Source organism: Amblyraja radiata, chromosome 5 (assembly GCF_010909765.2).
Source record: "Amblyraja radiata isolate CabotCenter1 chromosome 5, sAmbRad1.1.pri, whole genome shotgun sequence".
Classification (NCBI taxonomy): domain Eukaryota; kingdom Metazoa; phylum Chordata; class Chondrichthyes; order Rajiformes; family Rajidae; genus Amblyraja; species Amblyraja radiata.
In genome coordinates this window covers 112387629-112414913 of record NC_045960.1, presented here as the reverse complement: position 1 = coordinate 112414913, position 27285 = coordinate 112387629, and the positions used below count along the sequence as shown (strand labels likewise).

The window sequence follows — 27285 nt, the reverse complement described above, 5'->3', positions numbered from 1 at the left end:
GAGAGGGAGAGGGAAGGAAAAAGTGAGGGAGAGAGGGAGAGAGGGAAGGGGAGAGAGAGAGAGGGGGGCAGGCAGGACTGCAGGGGATTTCCAGCGCTGTGTATTTGCATAGGGCGAGTTGCGGCAGTCCCCGGGTTTTAACCCGAGTGTCTTCCTTGTTCCTGGTTCAAGGCGCATGCATACCTGCACCCCACACATACACACACACCTACACACACACACACACACCTACAGAGAGACTGCAGACAGCGAGCGGCGCTGACCCGGCCGGGACAGCCATGCAAGCCGGCAGCCCAATCCTCACTCCTCAAGTCCAAGGTAGGACACATCTCCACGCACCAACAACACAAGCTGGGCGACAATGTGAGCCCATTGTCACAAGCTATCTGCTCTTACCAACAACCAAGGGAGGGGACATGTTCCCCCCTCTCCAGTGCAAGCTATGGGATATGGGGAGAAGGCAGGAACGGGGTACTGATTGGGGATGATCAACCATGATCACATTGAATGGCTCGAAGGGCCGAATGGCCTCCTCCTGCACCTATTGTCTATTGTAGGGACATGTTCTTTCAATTGCAAGGTAGGACTGTCTACTATCTTTACAGTTAGACAGTTTAAGGATAAGAGGGAAGACTTTTAGGACCGAGATGAGAAAATCATTTTTTACACTGCACCTATTTTCTATGTTTCTATGTTTCTATCTTCTCCAATGCAAGGTAGGTGACAAGGTATTCTGTCCTCTCCAGTACAAGGAAGCAGGTATTGCCTTCCAGTGCAAGGGCCGAATGGCCTCCTCCTGCACCTATTGTCTATGTTTCTATGATTCTTTCCAGCTTAACAACATAGCTGAGCTTCCGAGGCCCCGAAATAAAACAGTGTTACTCCTCCTGTTTAGGAAGGAACTGCAGATGCTGGTGTAAATCAAAGACACAAAATGCCGGAGTAACTCAGCGAGACAGGCATCTCTGACTGCTCAGTCTGAAGAAGGGTCTCGACCCAAAACGTCACCTATCCATGTTCTCCACAGATGCTGCCTGACCCGCTGAGTTACTCCAGCACTCTGTGAAACGTCACCTATCCGTGTTCTCCACAGATGCTGCCTGACCCGCTGAGTTATGGTGCAGCAGCATCTATGGAGCGAAGGAAATAGGCAACGTTTCGGGCCGAAACCCTTCTGGAAATAGGCAACGTTTCGGGCCGAAACCCGGAAGGGTTTCGACCCGAAACGTTGCCTATTTCCTTAGCTCCATAGATGCTGCTGCACCCGCTGAGTACTCCAGCACTCTGTGAAACGTCACCTATCCATGTTCTCCACAGATGCTGCCTGACCCGCTGAGTTACTCCAGCACTGTGTGAAACGTCACCTATCCATGTTCTCCACAGATGCTGCCTGACCCGCTGAGTTACTCCAGCATTTGTGTCTATCTTCGATTATTACTCGTGTCGCAATAATGCAACACCTGTCTTCCACCTTGCTTGTTTGTGCTGCACATAGAAACATAGAAAATAGGTGCAGGAATAGGCCATTCGGCCCTTCGAGCCCGCACCGCCATTCAATATGATCATGGCTGATCATCCAACTCAGATCAGACACATAGATCTCTAACATCAGCATCTTCCAATCCCTCACCATTTAACAAATGCGTATTTAAATCACATGTTTAATCGATAATGTTTTATTATTAATGTTTAATGTTTTACGTGTCATCCTTAACTGTCACTGTATGTCATGTTGTTACTTGTGGGTGGAGCACCAAGACAAATTCCTTGTATGTGGATACTTGGCCAATAAACTTATTCATTCATTCATCTGTTATTTCTGTCAAAGTGAATAGTCAACAGACAACAGGCGCATGAGTAGGCCATTCGGCCCTTCGAGCCAGCACCGCCATTCAATGTGATCATGGCTGATCATCCCCAATCAGTACCCCGTTCCTGCCTTCGCCCCATATCCCCTGACTCCGCTATCTTTAAGAGCCCTATCTAGCTCTCTCTTGAAGGTATCCAGAGAACCGGCCTCCACTGCCCTCTGAGGCAGAGAATTCCACAGACTCACCACTCTCTGTGAGAAAAAGTGTTTCCCCGTCTCCTTTCTAAATGGCTTACTCCTTATTCCTAAACTGTGTGGCCCCTGGTTCTGGACTCCCCCAACATCGGGAACATGTTTCCTGCCTCTAGCGTGTCCAAACCCTTAATAATCTTAAGTACCGATGAATTCACTTTGTCTATTGATAACATTTCTGATCAAGTTCCCGATGTTAGGGGAGTCTGGCTCGAAGGGCCGAATGGCCTACACTGCACCTATTGTCTATTGTCTATAAACTGTGACCCCTGGTTCTGGATGCTGCCTGACCCGCTGAGTTACTCCAGCACTTTGTGTTTTGCTCAAGATTCCAGCATCTGCAGTTTCTTGTGTCTCACATAATTCTTCGTTGACCCCGCCCGAGCTTATTACCACGTTCTACGTGCTATCTCCACTTACATAATAATAGATTCCAGCGCATATGTGTTTACTGGCATCAGGTTAATTGAATTTCCTTGTTCTGAAGTTCCTTGTTCTCTCTCTCCCTTCTTGTAAGTCGTTGTCACTGTATGTCATGTTGTCACTGGTGGGCGGAGCACCAAGGCAAATTCCTTGTATGTGAATATTTGGCCAATAAACTTATTCATTCATAGAAACATAGAAACATAGACAATAGGTGCAGGAGGAGGCCATTCGGCCCTTCGAGCCAGCACCGCCATTCATTGTGATCATGGCTGATCGTCCCCTATCAATAACCCGTACCTGCCTTCTCCCCATATCCCTTGATTCCACTAGCCCCTAGAGCTCTATCTAACTCTCTCTTAAATCCATCCAGTGACTTGGCCTCCACTGCCCTCTGTGGCAGGGAATTCCACAAATTCACAACTCTCTGGGTGAAATTTTTTTTCCTCACCTCAGTCTTAAATGGCCTCCCCATTATTCTTTCTTTCTCAAGCGGTTGGGTTGCATTTGCTTGGATCTGTGGAACGTTGGATGATGAGAAACATCTCATCGGCTTGGATTGTTTTCTCTGGAACGCCAGAGGTTGTGGGGACAACTGATAGCAGCGTATAAAATGATGAAAGGCAAAGACAGTCAGAATCTGTTTCCCCAGGGTGGTGATGTCAAAGACTAGAGGACATGGCTTTAAGGTGAGAGGGGCCAAGTTTAAAGGAGATGTGTGGGGAGGAGTTTAGTTTAGTTTAGTTTAGTTTAGAGATACAGCGCGGAAACAGGCCCTTCGGCCCACCGAGTCCACGCCGACCACGAACACTATCCAACACACATTAGGGACAATTCCCATTTACACCGAGCCAATTAACCTAGGTGATAGGAGCAGAAGGTTACAGAGATAGGTTGAACAAGTTAGGGCTTTATTCTTTGGAGCGCAGAAGGTTAAGGGGGGACTTGATAGAGGTCTTTAAAATGATGAGAGGGATAGACAGAGTTGACGTGGAAAAGCTTTTCCCACTGAGAGTAGGGAAGATTCAAACAAGGGGACATGACTTGAGAATTAAGGGACTGAAGTTTAGGGGTAACATGAGGGGGAACTTCTTTACTCAGAGAGTGGTGGCTGTGTGGAATGAGCTTCCAGTGATGGTGGTGGAGGCAGGTTCGTTTTTATCATTTAAAAATAAATTGGATAGTTATATGGATGGGAAAGGAATGGAGGGTTATGGTCTGAGCGCAGGTATATGGGACTAGGGGAGATTATGTGTTCGGCACGGACTAGAGGGGTCGAGATGGCCTGTTTCCGTGCTGTAATTGTTATATGGTTATATGGTTATATGGTTATAAGCAGGCCATTCGGCCCATCATGTCTACTCCACCATTCAATCATGGCTGATCTATCTCTCCCTCCTAACCCCAAATTCCTGCCTTCTCCCCATAACCTCTGACAACTGAAGTATTGTCTATTGTCTATAATCAAGAATCTATCTGTATCTGCCTTAAAAATATCCACTGACTTGGCCTCCACAGCCTTCTGTGGTTCAGTTGCCTGATAACTGCTGGGAAGAAACTGTCCCTGAATGTGGAGGTGTGCGTTTTCACACTTCTGTACCTCTTGCCCGATGGGAGAGGGGAGAAGAGGGAGTGGCCGGGGTGCGACTGGTCCTTGATGATGCTGCTGGCCTTGCCGAGGCAGCGTGAGGTGTAGATGGAGTCAATGGAAGGGAGGTTGGTTTGTGTGGTGGAATGGGAGCTATGACAGGCCAGTGATGTAAAATCATTCTCACAACACCACTTCATAAAGTCTAGGGTAGACAAAATTGCTGGAGAAACTCAGCGGGTGCTCTACCTATCGTGCATGAGTTTGAACTGATTGTAGATATGTATGGCTTTGAGACATAGAGTGGAAACAGGCCCTTCAGCCCATCAAGTGACTAGTAATCACCCGCACACTAGCACTATCCCACACACCAGGGACATTTTACAATTTTATCAAAGCCAATTAACTTACAAACCTGTCCGTTTTCGGAGTGTGGGAGGAAACCGCCCGGAGAAAACCCACGCAGGTCACGGGGAGAGCGTGCAAACTCTGTACAGACAACGCCCGCAGTTGGGATGGAACCCGGGTCTCTGGCGCTGTGAGGCAGGAACTCTCTCTAACTTCTACAGGTGCACAGTAGAGAGCATGCTGACCGGTTGCATCGTGGCTTGGTTCGGCAACTTGAGCGCCCTGGAGAGGAAAAGACTACAAAAAGTAGTAAACACTGCCCAGTCCATCATCGACTCTGACCTTCCTTCCATCGAGGGGATTTATCGCAGTCGCTGCCTCAAAAAGGCTGGCAGTATCATCAAAGACCCACACCATCCTGGCCACACACTGATCTCCCTGCTACATGGTTACGTTGCTGAGAACTCTTTGTCTGTGGAACTGATGCGTTTCAACGCTGAGAACTATATTCTGCACTCTGTATATTCCCCTTTGCTCCACCTATTGTGCTTGAGTTTGTGTACAGTGTTATCTGATCTGTTTGGATAGCATGCAAAACACTCCTTTACACTCTAGCCCTAATAATAAACTTACACCGAAACTTATCTGATTGATCACATTTATCACAACACTCTACATATTTCATAATCAGCCTGTTTGAGTTGCAGATATAAAGGGAAAGAAATGAAAGGAATGGAATCACCAATCGAGGGCACTCTTGAGAATAGGCAAGGTCACTGACACACACTTTTCACAGAAAGAACACTTGCAGAATATGCCCTGCTTAAATTCCCAGAAAGAGGGTTAAAGTTTGACTCCACAACTTGCGCTTTTGGTAAAAAAAACATTATCCTTACTTCAGAAAGAAACAAAATGCTGAAGATCAGTCTGAAGTAGGGTCTCGACCCGAAACGTCACCTATTCCTTCGCTCCATAGATGCTGCCTCACCCGCTGAGTTTCTCCAGCATTTTTGTCTCCCTTCGATTATTCCAGCATCTGCAGTTCCTTCTTAAACAAATGCTGAAGTAAATCAGCTGAGAACATGGATGGGTGACGTTTCGTGTTGGGACCCTTCTTCAGATCTGAAACGTCACCTATCCATGTTCTCCACAGATGCTGCCTGACCCGCTGAGTTACTCCAGCACTCTGTGAAACGTCACCTATCCATGTTCTCCACAGATGCTGCCTGACCCGCTGAGTTACTCCAGCACTGTGTGAAACGTCACCTATCCATGTTCTCCACAGATGCTGCCTGACCCGCTGAGTTACTCCAGCACTCTGTGAAACGTCACCTATCCATGTTCTCCACAGATGCTGCCTGACCCGCTGAGTTACTCCAGCACTCCGCGAAACGTCACCTATCCGTGTTCTCCACAGATGCTGCCTGACCCACTCAGTTATGGTGCAGCAGCATCTATGGAGCTAAGGAAATAGGCAACGTTTCGGGCCGAAATCCTTCTGGAAATAGGCAACGTTTCGGGCCGAAACCCGGAAGGGTTTCGACCCAAAACGTTGCCTATTTCCTTAGCTCCATAGATGCTGCTGCACCCGCTGAGTTACTCCGGCACTCTGTGCCTTTCCTTGGTAAACCAGCATCTGCAGTTCCTTGTTTCTACCTAGACTTACTTACTCGGCCGGCACGGTGGTGCAGCGGTAGAGTTGCTGCCTCACAGCGCCAGAGACCCGGGTTCAATCCTGACCACGGGCGCTGTCTGTACGGAGTTTGTACCTTCTCCCCGTCAACATATGGGTTTTCTCCGGGTGCTCCGGTTTCCTCCCACACTCCAAAGACGTACAGGTTTGTAGGTTAATTGGCTTTGGTAAATTTGTCCCTAGTGCGTGCAGTGTAGTACAGTTTAGTTTATTGTCACGTTCACTGAGGTCCAGTGAAAACTATTGTGTGTTATAGAAACATAGAAACATAGACAATAGGTGCAGGAGTAGGCCATTCGGCCCTTCGAGCCTGCACCGCCATTCAATGTGATCATGGCTGATCATCCAACTCAGTATCCTGTACCTGCCTTCTCTCCATACCCCCTGATCCCTTTAGCCACAAGGGCCACATCTAACTCCCTCTTAAATATAGCCAATGAACTGTGGCCTCAACTACCTTCTGTGGCAGAGAGTTCCACAGATTCACCACTCTCTGTGTGAAAAATGTTTTCCTCATCTCGGTCCTAAAAGATTTCCCCCTTATCCTTAAACTGTGTGGCCCCTTGTCCTGGACTTCCCCAACATCGGGAACAATCTTCCTGCATCTAGCCTGTCCAACCTCTTAAGAATTTTGTACGTTTCTATAAGATCCCCCCTCAATTTTCTAAATTGTAGTGAGTACAAACCAGTCTATCCAGTCTTTCTTCATATGAAAGTCCTGCCATCCCAGGAATCTGTCTGGTGAACCTTCTCTGTACTCCCTCTACGGCAAGAATGTTATCCAGTCAGCGGAAAGACAACACATGATTACAGTCGAGGCAGCCATTTAGTGGATGGGACCCGGGCCTCTAGTGCTGTGAAGGGCCTGTTGTCCCACCTGGTGATTTTTTCCAGCGACTGCCGCCGTCATATCAGTGTCGCCAAAAGATTTTGAACATTTCAAAATCCAGCGGCGACAAAATAAAATGCTGCGACACTTGAAAAATCACCGCCCGTCGATACATTGTCAGTGACCTGATACGTCAGTCAATGATGCCAGCAGTCACCGAAATAATCACCGTGGGTCAGGCCCATCAGGCAGTACACAAGAACGCTGGAGAAACTCAGCGGGTGCAGCAGCATCTATGGAGCGAAGGAAATAGGTGACGTTTCGGGCCGAAACCCTTCGTCAGATATCTCCATCAGGCAGTAGTTCGACCGATGCGCCACCACGCTGCCTTTGACTTCTCCCTCCTGGAAACAAGGTTCTGACTGTCTACCCTATCTACACTTCTCATAGTTCAACATGCTTCTTTCAAGTCTCCCCTTAATCGCAGATTCTCCAGAGAAAATGATCCGATTCTGCCCAACAATATAGTCGATGGCATCTACTCGACGTTCTTTTAGGAAGATGAGGAGGAATTTCTTTAGCCAGAGGGTGGTGAATCTGTGGGATTCTTTGCCACAGGCGGCGGTGGAGGCAATAGACAATAGGTGCAGGAGTAGGCCATTCGGCCCTTCGAACCAGCACCGCCATTCAATGTGATCATGGTTGATCATCCCCAATCAGTACCCCGTTCCTGCCTTCTCCCCATATCCCCTGACTCCGCTATCTTTAAGAGCCCTAACTAGCTCTCTCTTGAAAGTATCCAGAGAACTTGCCTCCACCGCCCTCTGAGGCAGAGAATTCCACAGACTCACAACTCTCTGTGAGAAAAAGTGTTTGTTCGTCTCTGTTCTAAATGGCTTACTCCTTATTCTTAAATAAGGCCAAGTCAGTGAATATTTTTAAGGTAGAAACAGATAGATTTTTGATTAGTGCGGGTGTCAGGGGTTATGGGGAGAAGGCAGGAGAATGGGGTTTAGGAGGGAGAGATAGATCAGCCGTGATTGAATGGCGGAGTAGACTTGATGGGCCGAATGGCCTAATTCTGCTCCTATCACCTATGAACTGATGGTCTCCCCTTGTGTGTTCCAGATGGCAGTGAGCCAGAGGAGGTGTGTTCCTGGCTGCAGCCTGGGCCCACATGCAGCCACCGTGCGGTCGGTGACCGGCAGCAATGCAGCAGCGATGCATGGGAACCTGCAGCCCGTGGCCCCGCCAGCCGCCTGCGCTGCTCACCGCCACGCCCCCCGGTGGCGAGCCACGTGTGTCAGCGCTCCCTCTCCCCACCGCCACCTCAGCGTGTATCCCAGGAGCCCATGGAGTCCGACGTCAACGACTTTGCCGCCGCGAGCTGCCCGGAGCGTTCTTCATCTCCCGGATCCGGGAAGGACTGCCGGGATTGGTGCCCGCCGGAGACAGAGGGGGCCCCCTTCGACAGGAACCACTGCCTCCCCTCCGTAGGCCGCGGGCATCCACGGGGCAGCGGGGAGTGGGGGGCGGCCCCCAGTCTAACCCCAGACCCCCTCGCCCACCTCCCACGCCGCCGGCAACGCTCCCACCTCCCCAGCCAGGACACCGGCTACGAATCCCAGGATGACTTTGGCCTGGGTCAGCTGGACCCCCCAGGGCCACTCCTCTCCGTGCCTCCAGGCCCACTGTGGTCCGTGGAATTCCCCCCGGCCCATTCCCACATCCATCCAGTGTTTCCCAGCCTGGTCATCCCAGCCCAGCTCCCTGCAGCTTCTCCAGGTGGACTCCAATACCAGCATCAACAAGGTTCACAGCCACAGCATCTCCCATGTAAGTACATCTTTTGTATAAATTACGGAGTCAGGGGATATGGGGAGAAGGCAGGAACGGGGTACTGATTGGGGATGATCAGCCATGATCACATTGAATGGCGGTGCTGGCTCGAAGGGCCGAATGGCCCACTCCTGCACCTATTGTCTATTGTCTATTGTATGAAGGTGTATCTTGGACATAGGTCAGGAGGGACTAGACCAAGGGGGGGATAGGGTGGAGTCAAGGTACAATGAGGCCCACCACAAATTGGAGGAGCAGCACCTCATATTTCGCTTGGGCAGTTTACACCCCAGCGGTATGAACATTGACTTCTCCAATTTCAGGTAGTCCCTGCTTTCTCCCTCCTTCCCCTCCCCTTCCCAGCTCTTCCACAGCCCACTGTCTCCGTCTCTTCCTTTCTTCTTCCTGCCCTCCCCCCACCCCCACATCAGTCTGAAGAAGGGTCTCGACCCGAAACGTCACCTATTCCTTCGCTCCATAGATGCTGCCTCACCCGCTGAGTTTCTCCAGCATTTTTGTCTACCCTCTATCTTCTGAGTAAATCATTTGCGTATGGGTCAACTTGAGGAATATTTATCTCCTATTACATAGAAAATTCTAGATTCTCAAGATTCCAGCATCTGTAGTTCATAGAGTGATACAGCGTGGAAACAGGCCCTTCGGCCCGACTTTCCCACACCGGCCAACATGTCCCATCTACACTAGTCCCACCTGCCTGCGTTTGGCCCATATCCCTCCAAACCTGTCCTATCCAAGTTCCTTGTGTCTTCATGGATGGTAAATGTTGATATTGCCAGTGACATTCGCAACCTTTGTGGAAGAATAAACAAAAACTCCAAAGACACAGGGACACGGAGACACAGTCACAGAAACACAGAGACACAATAGACAATAGACAATAGGTGCAGGAGTAGGCCATTCGCTCCGTCGAGCCAGCACCGCCATTCAATGTGATCATGGCTGATCATCCCCTGTTCCTGCCTTCTCCCCATATCCCCTGACTCCGCTATCTTTAAGAGCCCTATCTAACTCTCTCTTGAAAGCATCCAGAGAACCGGCCTCCACCGCCCTCTGAGGCAGAGAATTCCACAGTCACAGAGACACAGAGTCACAGAGTCACAGAGACACAGAGACACAGATTCACAGATTCACAGAGACACAGAGACATAGAGACACAGGCAGCATCTGTGGAGAACATGGATAGGTGACCCGCTGAGTTACTCCAGCACTCTGTGAAACGTCACCTATCCATGTTCTCCACAGATGCTGCCTGACCTGCTGAGTTACTCAAGCTATTGTGTATTTTAGTTTAGTTTAGAGATACAGCGTGGAAACAGGCCCTTCGGCCCACCGTGTCCGTGCCGGCCAGCGATCCCCGCACACTAACACTACCCCACACACACTTGGGAACAATTTACAATTTTACCGCAACCAATGAATCTACAAAACCCGCACGCCTTTGGAGCGCGGGAGGAAACCGGATCGCCCGTAGAAAACCCACGCGGGTCACGGGGAGAAGGTACAAACTCCGTACAGACAGCACCTGTAGTCAGGATGGAACCCGGGTCTCTGGCGCTGTGAGGCAGCAACTCTACCACTGCACCACTGTGCCGTCGAGATTAACTGTCAGATTCATCAAGAATTGAATGAATTTTTTTCAAGCAATGTAATTCTCAGTTTAAGGATTAGGGGGAAATCCGGGTCTCTGGCGCTGTGGGGCAGCAACTCTAACGCTGCCACTTTTAATAGAAACATAGAAACATAGAAAATAGGTGCAGGAGGAGGCCATTCGGCCCTTCGAGCCAGCACCGCCATTCAATATGATCATGGCTGATCATCCCCTATCAATAACCAGTATCTGCCTTCTCCCCATATCCCTTGATACCACTAGCCCCTAGAGATCTATCTAACTCTCTCTTAAATCCATCCAGTGACTTGGCCTCCACTGCCCTCTGTGGCAGGGAATTCCATAAATTCACAACTCTCTGGGTGAAAAAGTTTTTTCTCACCTCAGTCTTAAATGACCTCCCCTTTATTCTAAGACTGTGGCCCCTGGTTCTGGACTCGCCCAACATCGGGAACATGTTTCCTGCATCTAGCTTGTCCAGTCCTTTTATAATTCTATATGTTTCTATAAGATCCCCCCCTCATCCTTCTTGTGTTGCCTATCTCCACTGGGTTGTAAGCTGCACAAGGGAGATATGAGGTGTGTGTGTGTGTGTTGTGTGTGTGTTCCTGCAGTGGATGTGGCTCTGGGCCACAGGACATGTCCTGATCACACATACACACTCCCTTATCTACAGGAAACATCTAGACTTCGGGCAGCGGTGAGGCTGTCCGTGTGCACTGATGGAGGGGCAGAGTATTGGCCTGTGGTGACAGACGTGATGGCTGGCGGCTCCTCGTCTGTCTTGGTGTGAGCGCTGAACGTCTGTGGCAGAGCCGTTACACCCCGCACCGCGCTCCTATCCCCCCCCTCACCGCTACTGCGGTTCCTCTACGCCTTAACAGCCCTGGGAAAATCGTTCGTCAATAACACGGGCCATTTCTCAGCTTCCTGACGTGCAATTTCCCCTCAACTGACACCCTTCACGCCTTCCAGCCGAACACACACGACACCAGCAAGCAAGCATCCTAATCTTGTAACTATCGCCTCAGCTCGAGGTAAATATTGTGAGCATTGTGTGCAGTTTCATACTGGAGCAAAGAGGTCCTTCTGCAGTTGTACAGAGCCCTAGTGAGACCACACCTGGAGTATTGTGTGCAGTTTTGGTCCCCTAATTTGAGGAAGGACATTCTTGCTATTGAGGGAGCCCAGCGTAGGTTTACAAGGTTAATTCCCGGGATGGCGGGACTGTCATATGCTGAGAGAATGGAGCGGCTGGGCTTGTACACTCTGGAGTTTAGAAGGATGAGGGGGTTCTCATTGAAACGTATAAGATTATTGAGGGTTTGGACACGCTAGAGGCAGGAAACATGTTCCCGATGTTGGGGGAGTCCAGAACCAGGGGCCACAGTTTAAGAATAAGGGGTAAGCCATTTAGAATGGAGACGAGGAAACACTTTTTCACACAGAGAGTGGTGAGTCTGTGGAATTCTCTGCCTCAGAGGGCGGTGGAGGCCGGTTCTCTGGATACTTTCAAGAGAGAGCTAGATAGGGCTCTTAAAATAGCGGAGTCAGGATATGGGGAGCGGGCAGGAACGGGGTACTGATTGGGGATGATCAGCCATGATCACATTGAATGACCGTGCTGGCTCGAAGGGCTGAATGGCCTACTCCTGCACCTATTGTCTATTGTCTATTGTCAAACAGCAGTCCAAATGGGGAAACAAGGAACTGCAGGTGCTGGTTTCCCAAGGGAAGGCACAAAGTGCTGGAGTAACGCTCCTGCCGGGCCGGAGAGGGAAGAAGAGGGAGTGTTCACGTTCATAAGTGATAGGAGCAGTATTAGGCCATTTGGCCCATCAAGTCTACTCCACCATTCAATCATGGCTGATCAATCTCTCCCCCTCAACCCCATTCTCCTGCCTAATCCCCATAACCCCTGACACCCGTACTGTTCAAGAATCTATCTATCTCTGCCTTAAATATATCCACTGTATGGAAACATATCCAGGGTGGGGGAGGGATGGAGAGAGAGAGGGAAAGCAAGGGTTACTTGATGTTGGAGAAGTCAATGTTGAATATTCATACCGATGGGTTGTAAGGTGCCCGAGCGAAATATGAGATGGTGTTCCTCCAATTTACGCTGGGCCCCGACTGTGACAATGGAGGAGGCCCAGGACAGAAGGCTTTGTGTGTGGGGATGGGAGGGTGACAATAGACAACAGACAATAGGTGCAGTAGTAGGCCATTCAGCCCTTCGAGCCAGCACCACCATTCAATGTGATCATGGCTGATCATCCCCAATCAGTACCCCGTTCCTGCCTTCTCCCCATATCCCCTGACACCGCTATCTTTAAGAGCCCTATCTAGCTCTTTTTTGAAAGTATCCAGAGAACCGGCCTCCACCGCCCTCTGAGGCAGAGAATTCCACAGACTCACCACTCTCTGGGCGAAAAAGTGTTTCCTCGTCTCCGTTCTAAATGACTTACCCCTTATTCTTAAACTGTGGCCCCTGGTTCTGGACTCCCCCAACATCGGGATCATGTTTCCTGCCTCTAGCGTGTCCAAGCCCTTAATAATCTTATATGTTTCAATAAGATACCCTCTCATCCTTCTAAACTCCAGAGTGTACAAGCCCAGCCGCTCCATTCTCTCCGCATATGACAGTCCCGCCATCCCGGGAATTAACCTTGTGAACCTACGCTGCACTCCCTCAATAGCAAGAATGTCCTTCCTCCAATTAGGGGACCAAAACTGCACACAATACTCCAGGTGTGGTCTCACTAGGGCTCTGTACAACTGCAGAAGGACCTCTTTGCTCCTATATTCAGGACAGAAAGCTTTCTGTGTGGGGATGGGAAGGGGGGGGGGGGGGGGGGGGGGGGGGGTTTAAGTGTTTATGAAGCGGGAGATGAGGTAGGTCTAGGGGGATGGAGCAGAGGTGTCGAGCGAGCCTGCGTTTGGTCTCGGCGAGATACCGGAGTCCACATCTGGATGTGTGATGGAGGTGGAGGCGTTGGTGGGCTTTCTTGGTCTTTGTTTAAGAAGGAACTGCAGATGCTGGAAAATCGAAGGCAGACAAAAGTGCTGGAGAAACTCAGCGGGTGCAGCAGCATCTATGGAGTGAAGGAAATGGGCGACGTTGCCAATTTCCTTCGCTCCATGCAAAGAGTTGAACAATCTCCACTATAGGAAATAGGCAACATTTCGGGCCGAAACCCTTCCGGGTTTCGGCCCGAAACGTTGCCTATTTCCTTCGCTCCATAGATGCTGCTGCACCCGCTGAGTTTCTCCAGCACTTTTGTCTACTGTCTTGGTTGTTGCTTCAGTGTGGGTGGTTGTTGGTGATGTTGGCTGCTGGGATGTGCCGGTTGAGTTAACGCCAGGCTTTGCCCCCCCCGTGTGTTTGTACCAGCAGACGGTGCCAACGGCCGGCAATGGCCACGGTGCCACGACGGCACGGATCACCCACCCCATCCTAACGTGACGTATCGCCGGGCGGCGGTGGAAGCGGCTGCCCATCCACCCGGGCACCGCGGGGTTAACACCCCCCATCCCCACCCACAGGGGTACCCTCGGGCTGGACCACCGCCGGGCATCTTCGTGCCAGGACCACCGTTGCCAGAGCAACAAGAGTGAGTTACTGGGTTACTTCGCAATAACCAACCCGATCTCCCGGTGGCTCAGCACTTCAACTCCCCCTCCCATTCCCAATCCAACCTTTCTGTCCTGGGCCTCCTCCATGGCCAGAGTGAGTCCCACTGCAAATTGGAGGAGCAGCACCTCATATTTCGCTTGGGCAGTTTACCCCCCAGCGGTATGAACATTGACTTCTCCAATTTCAGGTAGTCCTTGCTTTCTCCCTCCTTCCCCTCCCCTTCCCAGCTCTCCCCACAGCCCACCGTCTCCGCCTCTTCCTTGCTTCTTCCCGCCCCCACCCCCAACCCCCCCCCCCCGCCCCCACACCAGTCTGAAGAAGGGTCTCGACCCGAATCGTCACCTATTCCTTCGCTCCATAGATGCTGCCTCACCCGCTGAGTTTTCCAGCATTTTTGTCTGCTGGGTTACTTGGGTCACTTTGAACTGGGCGGCACAGTAGACGTGATGGGCCGAATGGCCTATTTCTGCCACTATGACTTATGAAGACATGTCCATGCTTGCCTTAGTGGGTCGGGGCATTGAGGAAATCCACAGACACACAGGGACAACGTGCAAACTCCACACAGACAGCACAGACGACACAGCGGGTACTGCAGCGGGTAGTTCATAAGGTACATAAGGTTCATTTATTGTCACATACACCAATTGGTGTAGTGAAATTTCACTGGCCAGGTCATCATACAATTTAAAATAGCAACAGACTCAAAACACATTTTAACATGGACACCCATCACAGTGACTCCTACACATTCCTCACTGTGATGGAAGGCGAAATAAAGTTCCAAGTCCTTCCCTTGTTGTTCCCTTGTTGTTCTTCCTCGGTCGGAGGCCTCGAGCCCCCACCCCCGTTGACGGGACGATCTCGACTCCCGTAGCCGGCGGCGTTTTGGCCCTCCGTGTCGAGGCGATCAGCTCCTGCATCGGGGGGGATGTCAGCTCCCCCGCACCGGGCGATCAAACCTCGCGTCGGGGCTGGATAAGGGGTAAGGAGTAAGCCATTTAGAAAGGAGACGAGGAAACACTTTTTCACACAGAGAGTGGTGAGTCTGTGGAATTCTCTGCCTCAGAGGGCGGTGGAGGCCGGTTCTCTGGATACTTTCAAGAGAGAGCTAGATAGGGCTCTTAAAGGGCTCGAAGGAGTTGAAAGGCCACCTCGGAATGTCGTGAGCCCCACCGTGGGGCGCGGACTTAACATCGGAGCTGATCCCTTGCCTGTGATCGCTCCCACCGCGGCCTGCGGACTTACCATCAAGGGCTCGCAGTCCCGGGAGAGGCTTGTCGGGAGCTCCAACGCCACAGAAGGTTCGCCGCGAAGTTTGATCGCCCGGCGCGGGGGAGCTTACGTACCCCGTTCCTGCCTTCTCCCCATATCCCCTGACTCCGCTATCTTTAAGAGCCCTATCTAGCTCTCTCTTGAAAGTATCCAGAGAACCTGCCTCCACCGCCCTCTGAGGCAGAGAATTCCACAGACTCACCACTCTCTGTGAGAAAAAGTGTTTCCTCGTCTCCGTTCTAACTGGCTTACTCCTTATTCTTAAACTGTTTGTGGCCCCTGGTTCTGGACTCCCCCAACATCAGGGAACATGTTTCCTGCCTCTAGCGTGTCCAAACCCTTAACAATCTTATATGTTTCAATGAGATCCCAGCCCGGAGCCGGTATTTTGAGGCCAGTGATTTTGACCTGCTGTGCAGTATCTGGATCGACGGTTGCTCTGTGACCTGGATGTTGAGAGGGAGACTGGTGTATGTGGGTTCAGCTGCAGACCACAGAGGGGATTTAACAAAGAATAAAGTGAGCTGTGGTGTGAAGCTAACTTATCTTCACAGAAATTGTCAGCAATTGTCCCTCCCCGCTCCCGTCCGGCAGAAGGTACAGAAGTTTGAAAGCGCGCACCACCAGACTCAGGAACAGCTTCTTCCCTTCTGTTATCAGGCTTCTGAACGGCCCTTCCATAAGCTAGCAGGCCTCAGAGGGCAGTGGAGGCCGGTTCTCTGGATACATTCAAAAGAGAGCTAGATAGGGCTCTTAAATATAGCGGAGTCATGGGGCTGTCCCACTGTACGAGCTAATTCAAGAGTTCTCCTGAGTTTCCCCTGATTCGAAATTCGGAGAATTTACGGTAATGGCCGCTCGTAGGTACTCGGGGCTCTCGTGGACATTTTTCAACATGTTGAAAAATCTTCACGAGTCTTCCCGAGCTTACCGCGTTTCCCGAGTACCTGCAGTTAGCGTTACGAGCCGCTAAGAGATGTCCCCGAGCTCCGACGTACCCACTACATACATTTTATGTGCTTACCATAGGCAGAGAATTCCACAGACCCACAACTCTCTGTGAGAAAAAGTGTTTCCTCATCTCTGTTCTAAATGGCTTACCCCTTATTCTTCAACTGTGGCCCCTGGTTCTGGACTCCCCCAACATCGGGAACATGTTTCCTGCCTCTAGCGTGTCCAAACCCTTAATAATCATATATGTTTCAATGAGATGTTTCTCATCCTTCTAAACTCCAGAGTGTACAAGCCCAGCCGCTCCATTCTCTCAGCATATGACGAGGTTACCCTCAGGCAGTACACCAGAGTCACCAGGTTTTTGTGTGTCCTATAGACTTTAGACTTTAGCGATACAACATGGAAACAGGCCCTTCAGGAGACCCCGACGAAAATCAATAATCCCGTACACTAGCACTATCCTAGGCGCAGAGGACTATTTTACAGAAGCCAATTAACCTACAAACCTTGATTGGCCGAATGGCCTAGTTCTGTTCGAGCAATTTATGGACTTATGGAGTAAGTAAGTAAGTTTATTGGCCAAGTATTCACATACAAGGAATTTGCCTTGGTGCTCCGCCCACAAGTAACAACATGACATATAGTGACAGTTACGAATGACTCAGAAAATACTAAACATTAATAATAATAAAACATTAATGATAAAACATCATTGATCAAGCCTGTGAACCAACAAAATACCAGATCAAAGGGAGGCTACAGATTTTTGGCTGTTGAGTAGAGCAACTACTCGTGGATAAAAAACTGTTTTTATGTCTGGCTGTGGCAGCTTTGACAGTCCGGAGTCGCCTTCCAGAGGGAAGTGATTCAAAGAGTTTGTGGCCAGGGTGAGAGGGGTCAGAGATGATCTTGCCCGCTCGCTTCCTGGCCCTTGCAGTGTACAGTTCATCAATGGAGGGGAGGTTGCAGCCAATAACCTTCTCACAAATGTCATTGTTGTGTTTTGGGCTCTGGACAATAAAACTGTTATGTTATTAAAACATGTTCCTTCTTCTAGGGAGGACGTGTCTGCTGCCAACATCAGAGGGATTGGTGTGGAGAGAGCTGGCCTTCCCAATGGTGCTGGTGCTGGGCATGAGGAGCATCCTGTATGGAATGGTGCTACCCCTCCCCCTCCCCGTGGCCTACGAGACCCCACCACTGCCTCCGCATCCCCGGGCAGTTTGAGGACCATCGACCTCCCCCACGCCTTGCGTAAGTGTCTAAAGCCCCTGTCCCACTTACGTGTCCTTGCCACGCTAATTACGTGACCTCGTTGTCGCCTTGAGGCGCAATGGTCGCTCGCGACTTCATGCGTACGCACAGGCGTCTGGAGCGCGTGACGTCACTTGAAGATGGACACAAAGCTGGAGTATCTCAGCGGGACCGGCAGCATCTCCGGAGAGAAGGAATGGATGATGTTTTGTGTCGAGACTCTTCAGTCTGAAAGAAGGGTCTTGACCCGAAACGTCACCCATTGCTTCTCTCCAGAGATGCTGCTGGTCCCGCTGAGTTACTCCAGCATTTTGTGTCTATCTTCAATTTTCTTGGCCCCGCTCTGGGAGTAGAAGTGGGGGCGGATCCGGACCACAACGGCCGTGAGCCCCAGGCCGAGCTCGGCGATCGTTTGCCTGCTTCTGCTGCTGTTGGAGGTGAGATGTTGCGTCGCGCCAGGGTCTTGGGCCTGTCCCACTTTGGCCGTCAGTTACGCGACAGGCCGTTGGCGCGCGAAGATTTCGTTCACTACAAAGATTTCGGAGCCCCGCGCGATGTCGCGCACAACTACATACCCCTCCGCGCTTCTCAGTGGGACCGGCCCCGCGTGGCCACACGATGCCCGTACGCTTCAGTGCGACCACGAGGTCGTGTAATTTGCGTGCTAAGGACACGTAAGTGGGACAGGGCCATCACCGTTCCCGCACTGTGCAGTCGGGGAGAGACAGAGAATTGCGGACCCAGCCCAGACCATCACACAAACCAACCTCCCTTCCATTGACAGCGCTTGCCCCTCACGCTGCCGCGGCAAGGCCAGCAGCATCATCAAGGACGGATCAAACCAGACGATGATCAAGCAAATGCCACGCATTCAACATTGATACACAGACAATAGACAATAGGTGCAGGAGTAGGCCAATCGGCCCTTCGAGCCAGCACCGCCATTCAATGTGATCATGGCTGATCATCCCCAATCAGTACCCCGTTCCTGCCTTCTCTCCATATCCCCTGACTCCGCTACTTTTAAGAGCCCTATCTAGCTCTCTCTTGAAAGCATCCAGAGAATCTGCCTCCACCGCCCTCTGAGGCAGAGAATTCCACAGACTCACCACTCTCTGTGAGAAAAAGTGTTTCCTCGTCTCCGTTCTAAATGGCTTACTCCTTATTCTTAAACTGTGGCCCCTGGTTCTGGACTCCCCCAACATCGGGAACATGTTTCCTGCCTCTAGCGTGTCCAAACCCTTAACAATCTTATATGTTTCAATGAGATACCCTCTCATCCTTCTAAACTCCAGAGTGTACAAGCCCAGCCGCTCCAATCTCTCAGCATATGACAGTCCCGCCATCCCGGGAATTAACCTTGTAAACCTACGCTGCACTCCCTCAATAGCAAGAATGTCCTTCCTCAAATTAGGGGACCAAAACTGCACACAATACTCCAGGTGTGGTCTCACTAGGGCTCTGGATGCCATGGAACCATGGAAAATGTCACCCCTCATGTTCCTATTAATTCATTTCCCCTTCACCTAAAACCTATGCTCCTGGATTCCCCTACTCTGGGTAAAAGACTATCCATTTACCCGATCTATTCCTCTCATGATTTTGTACACCTCTGTAAGATCACCCCTCATCCACCTGCGCTCCAGGTAATAGAATCCCAGCCTGCTCAACCTCTCCCTGTAACTCATGCCCTCGAGTCCTCCTTGTGATTGAGGCAGTGCAGCGTAGGTTCACGAGATTGATCCCTGGGATGGCGGGACTGTCATATGAGAAAAGATTGAAAAGACTAGGCTTGTATTCACTGGAGTTTAGAAGGATGAGGGGAAAATCTTATAGAAACATATAAAATTATAAAAGGACTGGGCAAGCTAGATGCAGGAAAAAGGTTCCCAATGTTGGGCGAGCCCAGAACCAGGGTCCACAGTCTTATAATATAGGGGAGGTCATTTAAGACTGAGGTGAGAAAAAACTTTTTCACCCAGAGAGTTGTGAATTTGTGGAATTTTTGATCTTCTCTCCACCCTTCCCATCGGGACAAGTAGTTGACGTGCATGTTTTGTTACACTAGGGAAGGTGTTTGTGACGTACTCCTTGGATACAGCGAATGAGATCTTCTCCTTTGTCAACTTTCTCCGCGCCAATGGCTTTGAGACGGCAGTAAGTAGTTTTCTCAATTCCTTGATTCCTTGACCTTCAGCGTTTCTACCCCAGAAACAGTGTATGTTCATAAGTTTGTCGGTGTTAGGAGCAGAATTAGGCCATTCGGCCCAGCATTCTGTGCCTACCTTCGATTATTACTCGTGTCCCAATAATGCAACATCTGTATTCCGCCTTGCTTGTTTGTGCTGCACATAGAAACATAGACAATAGGTGCAGGAGTAGGCCATTCGGCCCTTCGAGCCTGCACCGCCATTCAATGTGATCATGGCTGATCATCCAACTCAGTATCCTGTTCCTGCCTTCTCTCCATACCCCTTGATCCCTTTAGCCACAAGGGCCACATCTAACTCCCTCTTAAATATAGCCAATGAATTGGCCTCAACTAACTTCTGTGGCAGAGAATTCCAGAGATTCACCACTCTCTGTGTGAAAAATGTTTTTCTCATGTTTTCCTCAATCACGGCTGATCTATCCCTCCCTCCTAACCCCATGCTCCTGCCTTTGCACTGCGCACATGGCTCCCGTATTAGGCAGACACTTTCCCTGGCCTTCCAATGTTGGAGGAGTCCAGAACCAGGGGTCACAGTTTAAGAATAAGGGGTAAGCCATTTAGAATGGAGACGAGGAAACACTTCTTCTCACAGAGAGTGGTGAGTCTGTGGAATTCTCTGCCTCAGAGGGCGGTGGTGGCAGGTTCTCTGGATGCTTTCAAGAGAGAGCTAGATAGGGCTCTTAAAGATAGCGGAGTCAGGGGATATGGGGAGAAGGCAGGAACGGGGTACTGATTGGGGATGATCAGCCATGATCACATTGAATGGCGGTAGACAAAAGTGCTGGAGAAACTCAGCGAGTGCGGCAGCATCTATGGAAATAGGCAACGTTTCGAGTCGAGACCCTTCTTCAGACTGATGTAGGGGGTGGGGGGGGTGGGAGGCGCAGTGAGAAGAAAGGAGAAAGGAAGAGGAGGAGCCCGAGGGCTGAGGGAGAGGTGAGAAGGGGAGGAGACAGCAAGGGCTACCGGAAATTGGAGAAGTCATTGTTTATGCCGCTAGGGTGCAGACTGCCCAAGCGGAATATGAGGTGCTGCTCCTCCAGTTTCCGGTGGTGAATGGCGGTGCTGGCTGGAAGGGCCGAACGGCCTACTCCCACACCTAGTGTCTATTGTCTACAGTATTGTGGTGCTGGGGTTGTTTTTATTGTTTTGCTTTGTAAATTATTGATTAAATTGATTTTATTTTTGGTTAAAAACAAGTCAGTTGTGTAGGATTCCGTGCGATCGCCTTCAAAGAGCCGGCCTCAATGACCTATAAGGTCATTGTAGTGTCCTGTGGGTGAGTTCACAAACTCTATCCCATCCTCGTCGCCAATTGTAGTGTATTTTGGGTACTTGGAACTGACTTAAAAGAACTCTCAGATACAGGAGTAAACTAACAAGGTTCTTTATTGCTGGACGCCACCATGAGTCTCCCCTAGCGCATGCGTCCCCTCGCACAAGACATAACATATGCTAATTATATTACATACATCACACTCATAAGGTCATAAGGGATAGGAGCAGAATTAGGCCATTCGGCCCATCAAGTCTACTCCGCCATTCAATCATGGCTGATCTCTCTCTCCCTCCTAACCCCATTCTCCCTGCATCTGGTTGTCCAACAGATCGACATGTTTGAGAACTCATTTCGTGGAACAGACATCATCAAGTGGATGGAAGGATACGTGATGAATGTAAGGAACATGGATAGGTGACGTTTCACAGAGTGCTGGAGTAACTCAGCGGGTCAGGCAGCATCTATGGAGCGAAGGAAATAGGCAACGTTTCGGGACGAAACCCGTAAGGGTTTCGGCCCGAAACGTTGCCTATTTCCAGAAGGATTTCGGCCCGAAACGTTGCCTATTTCCTTAGCTCCGTGGGTCAGGCAGCGTCTGTGGAGAACATGGATAGGTGACGTTTCACAGAGTGCTGGAGTAACTCAGCGGGTCAGGCAGCATCTGTGGAGAACATGGATAGGTGACGTTTCACAGAGTGCTGGAGTAACTCAGCGGGTCAGGCAGCATCTGTGGAGAACATGGATAGGTGACGTTTCGGATCGAGACACTTGTTCAGACTGAGAGTCGGGTGAAAGGAGATGAGAGATTTTGATGGTATTTAGGACAAATGAATGGAAGATATGCAGAAAGCAATGATGTTCAAGGAAATGTGGAGCCCACAATGGTCCATTGTTGGCTGTGGAGTAGATGATAATGAGTTAATATTGACGGTGGAATTCAAGAGGACGACAGTGAAACTAGTACGACGACTGGGTGTGGGGGAGGGGTGGAGAGGGAGAGAGGGGAATCCAGGATTACTTGAAGTTAAATAAGTCAATGTTCATACCACTGGGGTGTCAGCTGCCCCAGCAAAACATGAGGTGCTGTTCCTCCAATTTGCGCTGGGCCTCACTCTGACAGTGGAGGAGGCCCAGGACAGAAAGGTCAGTGTGGGAATGGGAAGGGGAGTTGAAGTGTTTAGCAACTGGGGAGATCCCTGGATCACCTGTTCGCCTGATGGCTGTTTGAATTGAATGTATTTGAATTTGATCGAAGAACTGAACAGACTAATCTAATGGAGGCACGGTGGGCGGCGCAGCGGTAGAGTTGCTGCCTCACAGCGCCAGAGACCCGGGTTCCATCCCGACTACAGGTGCTGTCTGTACGGAGTTTGTACCTTCTCCCCGTGACCTGCGTGGGTTTTCTCCGAGATCTTCGGTGTCCTCCCACACTCCAAAGACGTACAGGTTTGTAGGTTAATTGGCTTCAGTGAACATGTAAATTGTCCCTGGTGTGTGTAGGATAGTGTTAGTGTGCGGGGATCGCTGGTCGGCACTGACCCGGTGGGCCGAATGGCCTGTTGCTGTGCTCTCTGTTTAAAGTCTAAAGGTCTTTGGAGAGGGTGAAGAATGAGACTCATAGAATGCTGCCTCAAGTAGGTGTCACAAGTTTCCACAATAACGTGTTCTAACGTGAACTTTCCACAAGTTCACATTATAGGAGCAGAATTAGGCCATTCGGCCCATCGAGTCCACTCTGCCATTCAATCATGCCTGATCTCTGCCTCTCAATCCCATTTTCCTGCCTTCTCCCCATAACAATAGACAATAGGCATTAGGTGCAGGAGTAGGCCATTCAGCCCTTCGAGCCAGCACCGCCATTCAATATGATCACGGCTGATCATCCCTAATCAGTACCCCGTTCCTGCCTTCTCCCCATATCCCCCGACTCCACAATCTTTAAGAGCCCTATCTAGCTCTCTCTTGAAAGCATCCAGAGAACCTGCCTCCACCGCCCTCTAAGGCACAGAATTCCACAGTGTTTCCTCGTCTCCGTTCTAAATGGCTTACTCCTTACTCTTAAACTGTGGCCCCTGGTTCTGGACTCCCCCAACATCGGCAACATGTTTCCTGCCTCTAGCGTGTCCAAACCCTTAACAATCTTATATGTTTCAATAAGATAACCTCTCATCCTTCTAAACTCCAGAGTGTACAAGCCCAGCCGCTCCATTCTCTCAGCATATGACAGTCCCGCCATCCCGGGAATTAACCTTGTAAACCTACGCTGCACTCCCTCAATAGCAAGAATGTCCTTCCTCAAATTAGGGGACCAAAACTGCACACAATACTTTAGGTGTGGTCTCATTAGGGCCCTGTACAACTGCAGAAGGACCTCTTTGCTCCTATATTCGATTCCTCTTGTTATGTCTGTCGACATACGGAATGTTCGCAATCTTCCAAAGGAATTTACACGAGAGAGATCTCCATTCTTACGAATGTTGGCGATTTCAGCTGTTTCCGTGTCGTTGTTTGCAGAGAGAAGTGATGATAGTCATCGCCATCAGTCCGAAGTACAAGTGGGATATCGAGGGAACTGGATTTGAGCAACTGGGAGATGAGCATGGCTTGCACACCAGATACATCCACAGAATGGTGAGACCTCCCGGTACCTGACCTGTTTACCCATCAACCTCCCTGTCACCTCCCCCCCCCCCCCCAACACCCTCCCTCCCCCACCATCTCCCCCCCGCCACCCCACCTGACCCGCTGAGTTACTCCAGCACTCTGTGAAACGTCACCTATCCATGTTCTCCACAGATGCTGCCTGACCCGCTGAGTTATGGTGCAGCAGCATCTGTGGAGCTAAGGAAATAGGCAACGTTTCGGGCCGAAACCCTTCTGGAAATAGGCAACGTTTCGGGCTGAAACCCGGAAGGGTTTCGGCCCGAAACGTTGCCTATTTCCTTAGCTCCATAGATGCTGCTGCACCCGCTGAGTTACTCCAGCACTCTGTGAAACGTCACCTATCCATGTTCTCCACAGATGCTGCCTGACCCGCTGAGTTACTCCAACACTCTGTGTCTTTTTTAAGCTGTATATTTTGTTTGTTGTAGATGCAGATTGAATTCATCCAACAAGCAAGCATGAACTTCAGATTTATCCCTGTATTGTTTCCAAATGCTACCAAGGCAAGTAAAACCAGGTGTTCTAAAGATTCAAACATATAAAACACATAGATTCAAACCAAATCTGTAAATACTGGGCGGCACAGTGGTGCAGCGGTAGAGTTGCTGCCTCACAGCGCCAGAGACCCGGGCTCCATCCCGACTACAGGTGCTGTCTGTACGGAGTTTGTACCTTCTCCCCGTGACCTGCGTGGGTTTTCTCCGAGTTCCAGAGTGTTTTATTGTCATATGTCCTGGATGGGACAATGAAATTCTTACAGAATATGTGAATATGTAAATATTGTATATAACAGGGAAAGAGAAAATAAAAGTTTGATAAATAACAAATACAGTGCGATAATATAGTCTTCGGTTTCCTGCCACTTTCCAAAGATGTGCAGTTTGGTAGGTTAATTGGCTTAGTAAATTGTCCCTAGTGTGTGCAGGATAGTGTTAGTGTGCGGGGATCGCTGGTCAGCGTGGACTCGGTGGGCCGAAGGGCCTGTTTCCGTGCTGTATCTCTAAACTAAACTAAATGCGGAGGATCTGTTAAATGCGGCGTGTCTTCTCCCGTGCCGTCTAGCTCTATCACTTTGCATCAATCTATGAAGCCCCTGATATAGTCACTGCGCACGTATCCTGGGTTTCTGATGCTTGAATTCATTGTAATTCAGTTAGTTGACAAAAACAATTCAGCGGCACGATGGAGCAGCGGGTAGAGCTGCTGCCTTACAGCACCAGAGACCCGGGTTCCATCCTGACCTCGGCTGGAGTCTGTACGCTCCCCCCCCCCCCCCGTGACCTCCAGGGCTTTCTCCGGGTCATCCCACATCCCAAAGACGTGCGGGTTTGTAGATTAATTGGCTTAAGTAAATTGCCCCTGAGAGTGCAGGATGCAAAAAGTGGGAGCATTTAGTTCAAGGTTTAGTTTCGAGATACAGGAACAGAAGCAGGCCATTCGGCCCTTCGAGTCGGTGCTGACCAGCACACTAACATTATCCTACACACGCCAGGGACGATTTTACACTTATACCAAACCAACTAACCTACTGACCTGTACATCCTTTGGAGGAAGGACATTCTTGCTATTGAGGGAGTGCAGCGTAGGTTTACAAGGTTAATTCCTGGGATGGCGGGACTGTCATATGCTGAGAGAATGGAGCAGCTGGGCTTGTACACTCTGGAGTTTAGAAGGATGAGAGGGTATCTCATTGAAACATGTAAGATTGTTAAGGGTTTGGACACGCTAGAGGCAGGAAACATGTTCCCGATGTTGGGGGAGTCCAGAACCAGGGGCCACAGTTTAAGAATAAGGGGTAAGCCGTTTAGAACGGAGACGAGGAAACACTTTTTCTCACAGAGAGTGGTGAGTCTGTGGAATTCTCTGCCTCAGAGGGTGGTGGAGGCAGGTTCTCTGGATGCTTTCAAGAGAGAGCTAGATAGGGCTCTTAAAGATAGCGGAGTCAGGGGATATGGGGAGAAGGCAGGAACGGGGTACTGATTGGGGATGATCAGCCATGATCACATTGAATGGCTCGAAGGGCCGAATGGCCTACTCCTGCGTCGATTGTCTATTATCTATTGACTGTACATGATCACAATCACATGTATGTTACTGACGTGTTCACTCTCCCCGCAGACACACGTGCCCGTCTGGCTGCAGAACACGCATGTGTTCTCGTGGCCGAGAGACGGCAAGCGTATCCTGCTGCGGCTGCTGAGGGTGGAGGAGTTTGTGGCCCCCCCCATCGGGCAGCTGCCCACCATCCACGCCGTCCCCATCAAAACCCTCTGAGTGGCTCCACCTGTCCACGGAGCACCCCTACCCTCCCTCCCCCGCAACGTCAGGGAGGCGGGCAGCCCGCTCAAAGTGGACGTCGCTGAAGAAGGGTGCTGACCCGAAACTTCGCCCATCCGTAAGCCGTCAAGAGTCAAGAGTGTTCTATTGTCGGTGTGTCCCAGATAGAACAATGACATTCTCATCTGGAGCAGCGCAACTCAATGTGACATTGGGGCAGTTCGGCGGTGCAGCGGGTAGAGTCGCTGCCTCACGGCGCCGGAGACCCGGGTTCAATCCCGACTACGGGTTCTGTCTGTACGGAGTTTGTACCTTCTCCCCATGACCTGCGTGGGTTTTCTCCGGGTGCTCCAGTTTCCTCCCACACTCCAAAGACGTCACAGGTTTGTAGGTTAATTGGCTTCTGTAAATTGTAAATTGTCCCTAGTGTGTGTAGGGTAGTGTTTAGTATATGTGGTTATCGCTGTTAGCTTGAAGAAATACAAAACATTGCTAAAGTTCTCAAAGGTATTTGTAATGCACAAAATATCGACATGAATATAGAGTCTGTAGCTTGTTTCGGGTATGCACCAGTGACCTCAGCTGGGGTAGAAAGAGGTTTTTCACAACTGAGGCATATTCTGACTGACAAACGACATAGTTTAACACCAGATAATTTGAAAATAATGCTAGTAATTATGTGCAACAAGGCAACTTTGGTCATTTAATGTAATATACCTTGATAATTAGCATTTTTAACCATATTTTGGTGGTGGAAATACGTGCCTTTGTATGCCTTTTTTTGTCAATAAATGCCTTTTCGTGCCTTTTTTTGTAATTTTATGATGCCTTTTTGCCTGCCTATTTCAGAGAGTTTTAGCGCCTAAACACCCTGGCTCTATCTATTACATTTGTGCAACTAAGGGGAATAAAACAGGGAGATGCCCTAACAGGGTAAATGAAAATCTTTGTAAATAAAAATAACATGGGTAAATAAAACTCATTGATTTCATTAACGTCACTACTAACTTCCACCCTGCCTTCAAAGGTGGTGGGTGTACGGAACGCGCTGCCAGAGGAGGTAGTTGAGGCTGGGACTATCGCAATGTTTAACAAACATTTGGACAGGCACGTGGATAGGACAGGTTTAGAGGGATATGGGCCAAATGCAGGCAGGTGGGACTAGTGTAGATGGGACATGTTGGTCAGTGTGGATCAATTGGGATGAAGGGCCTGTTTCCACGCTGTATCACTCTATGACTTTCCCTTTTCCTCATCTCTGTCTCCACAGGGGGCAGACTATTGACTGACGTCCACTACAAACCTACCAACAGTTATCTGGACT

At 50.0% G+C, this 27285-nt stretch overlaps 1 protein-coding gene across 2 annotated transcripts; it reads left to right on the top strand.

Annotated features, from left to right (window-relative positions):
• The first annotated feature begins 217 nt into the window (after positions 1–217).
• On the top strand, positions 218–26721 carry traf3ip2 (TRAF3 interacting protein 2). Of its 2 annotated transcripts, none has more exons than XM_033022008.1 (9): positions 218–318; positions 8072–8779; positions 13807–14023; positions 17333–17529; positions 19598–19686; positions 21349–21417; positions 23535–23651; positions 24113–24187; positions 25803–26721. In XM_033022008.1, the coding sequence occupies exons 1-9, from the start codon at positions 279–281 to the stop codon at positions 25956–25958; spliced, it is 1668 nt and encodes a 555-aa protein (XP_032877899.1). In that variant the 5' UTR covers positions 218–278; the 3' UTR covers positions 25959–26721. The 2 variants fall into 2 exon arrangements, with proteins under 2 accessions (XP_032877899.1, XP_032877898.1); XM_033022007.1 differs by having other exon boundaries at positions 13804–14023.
• Positions 26722–27285: the final 564 nt, after the last annotated feature.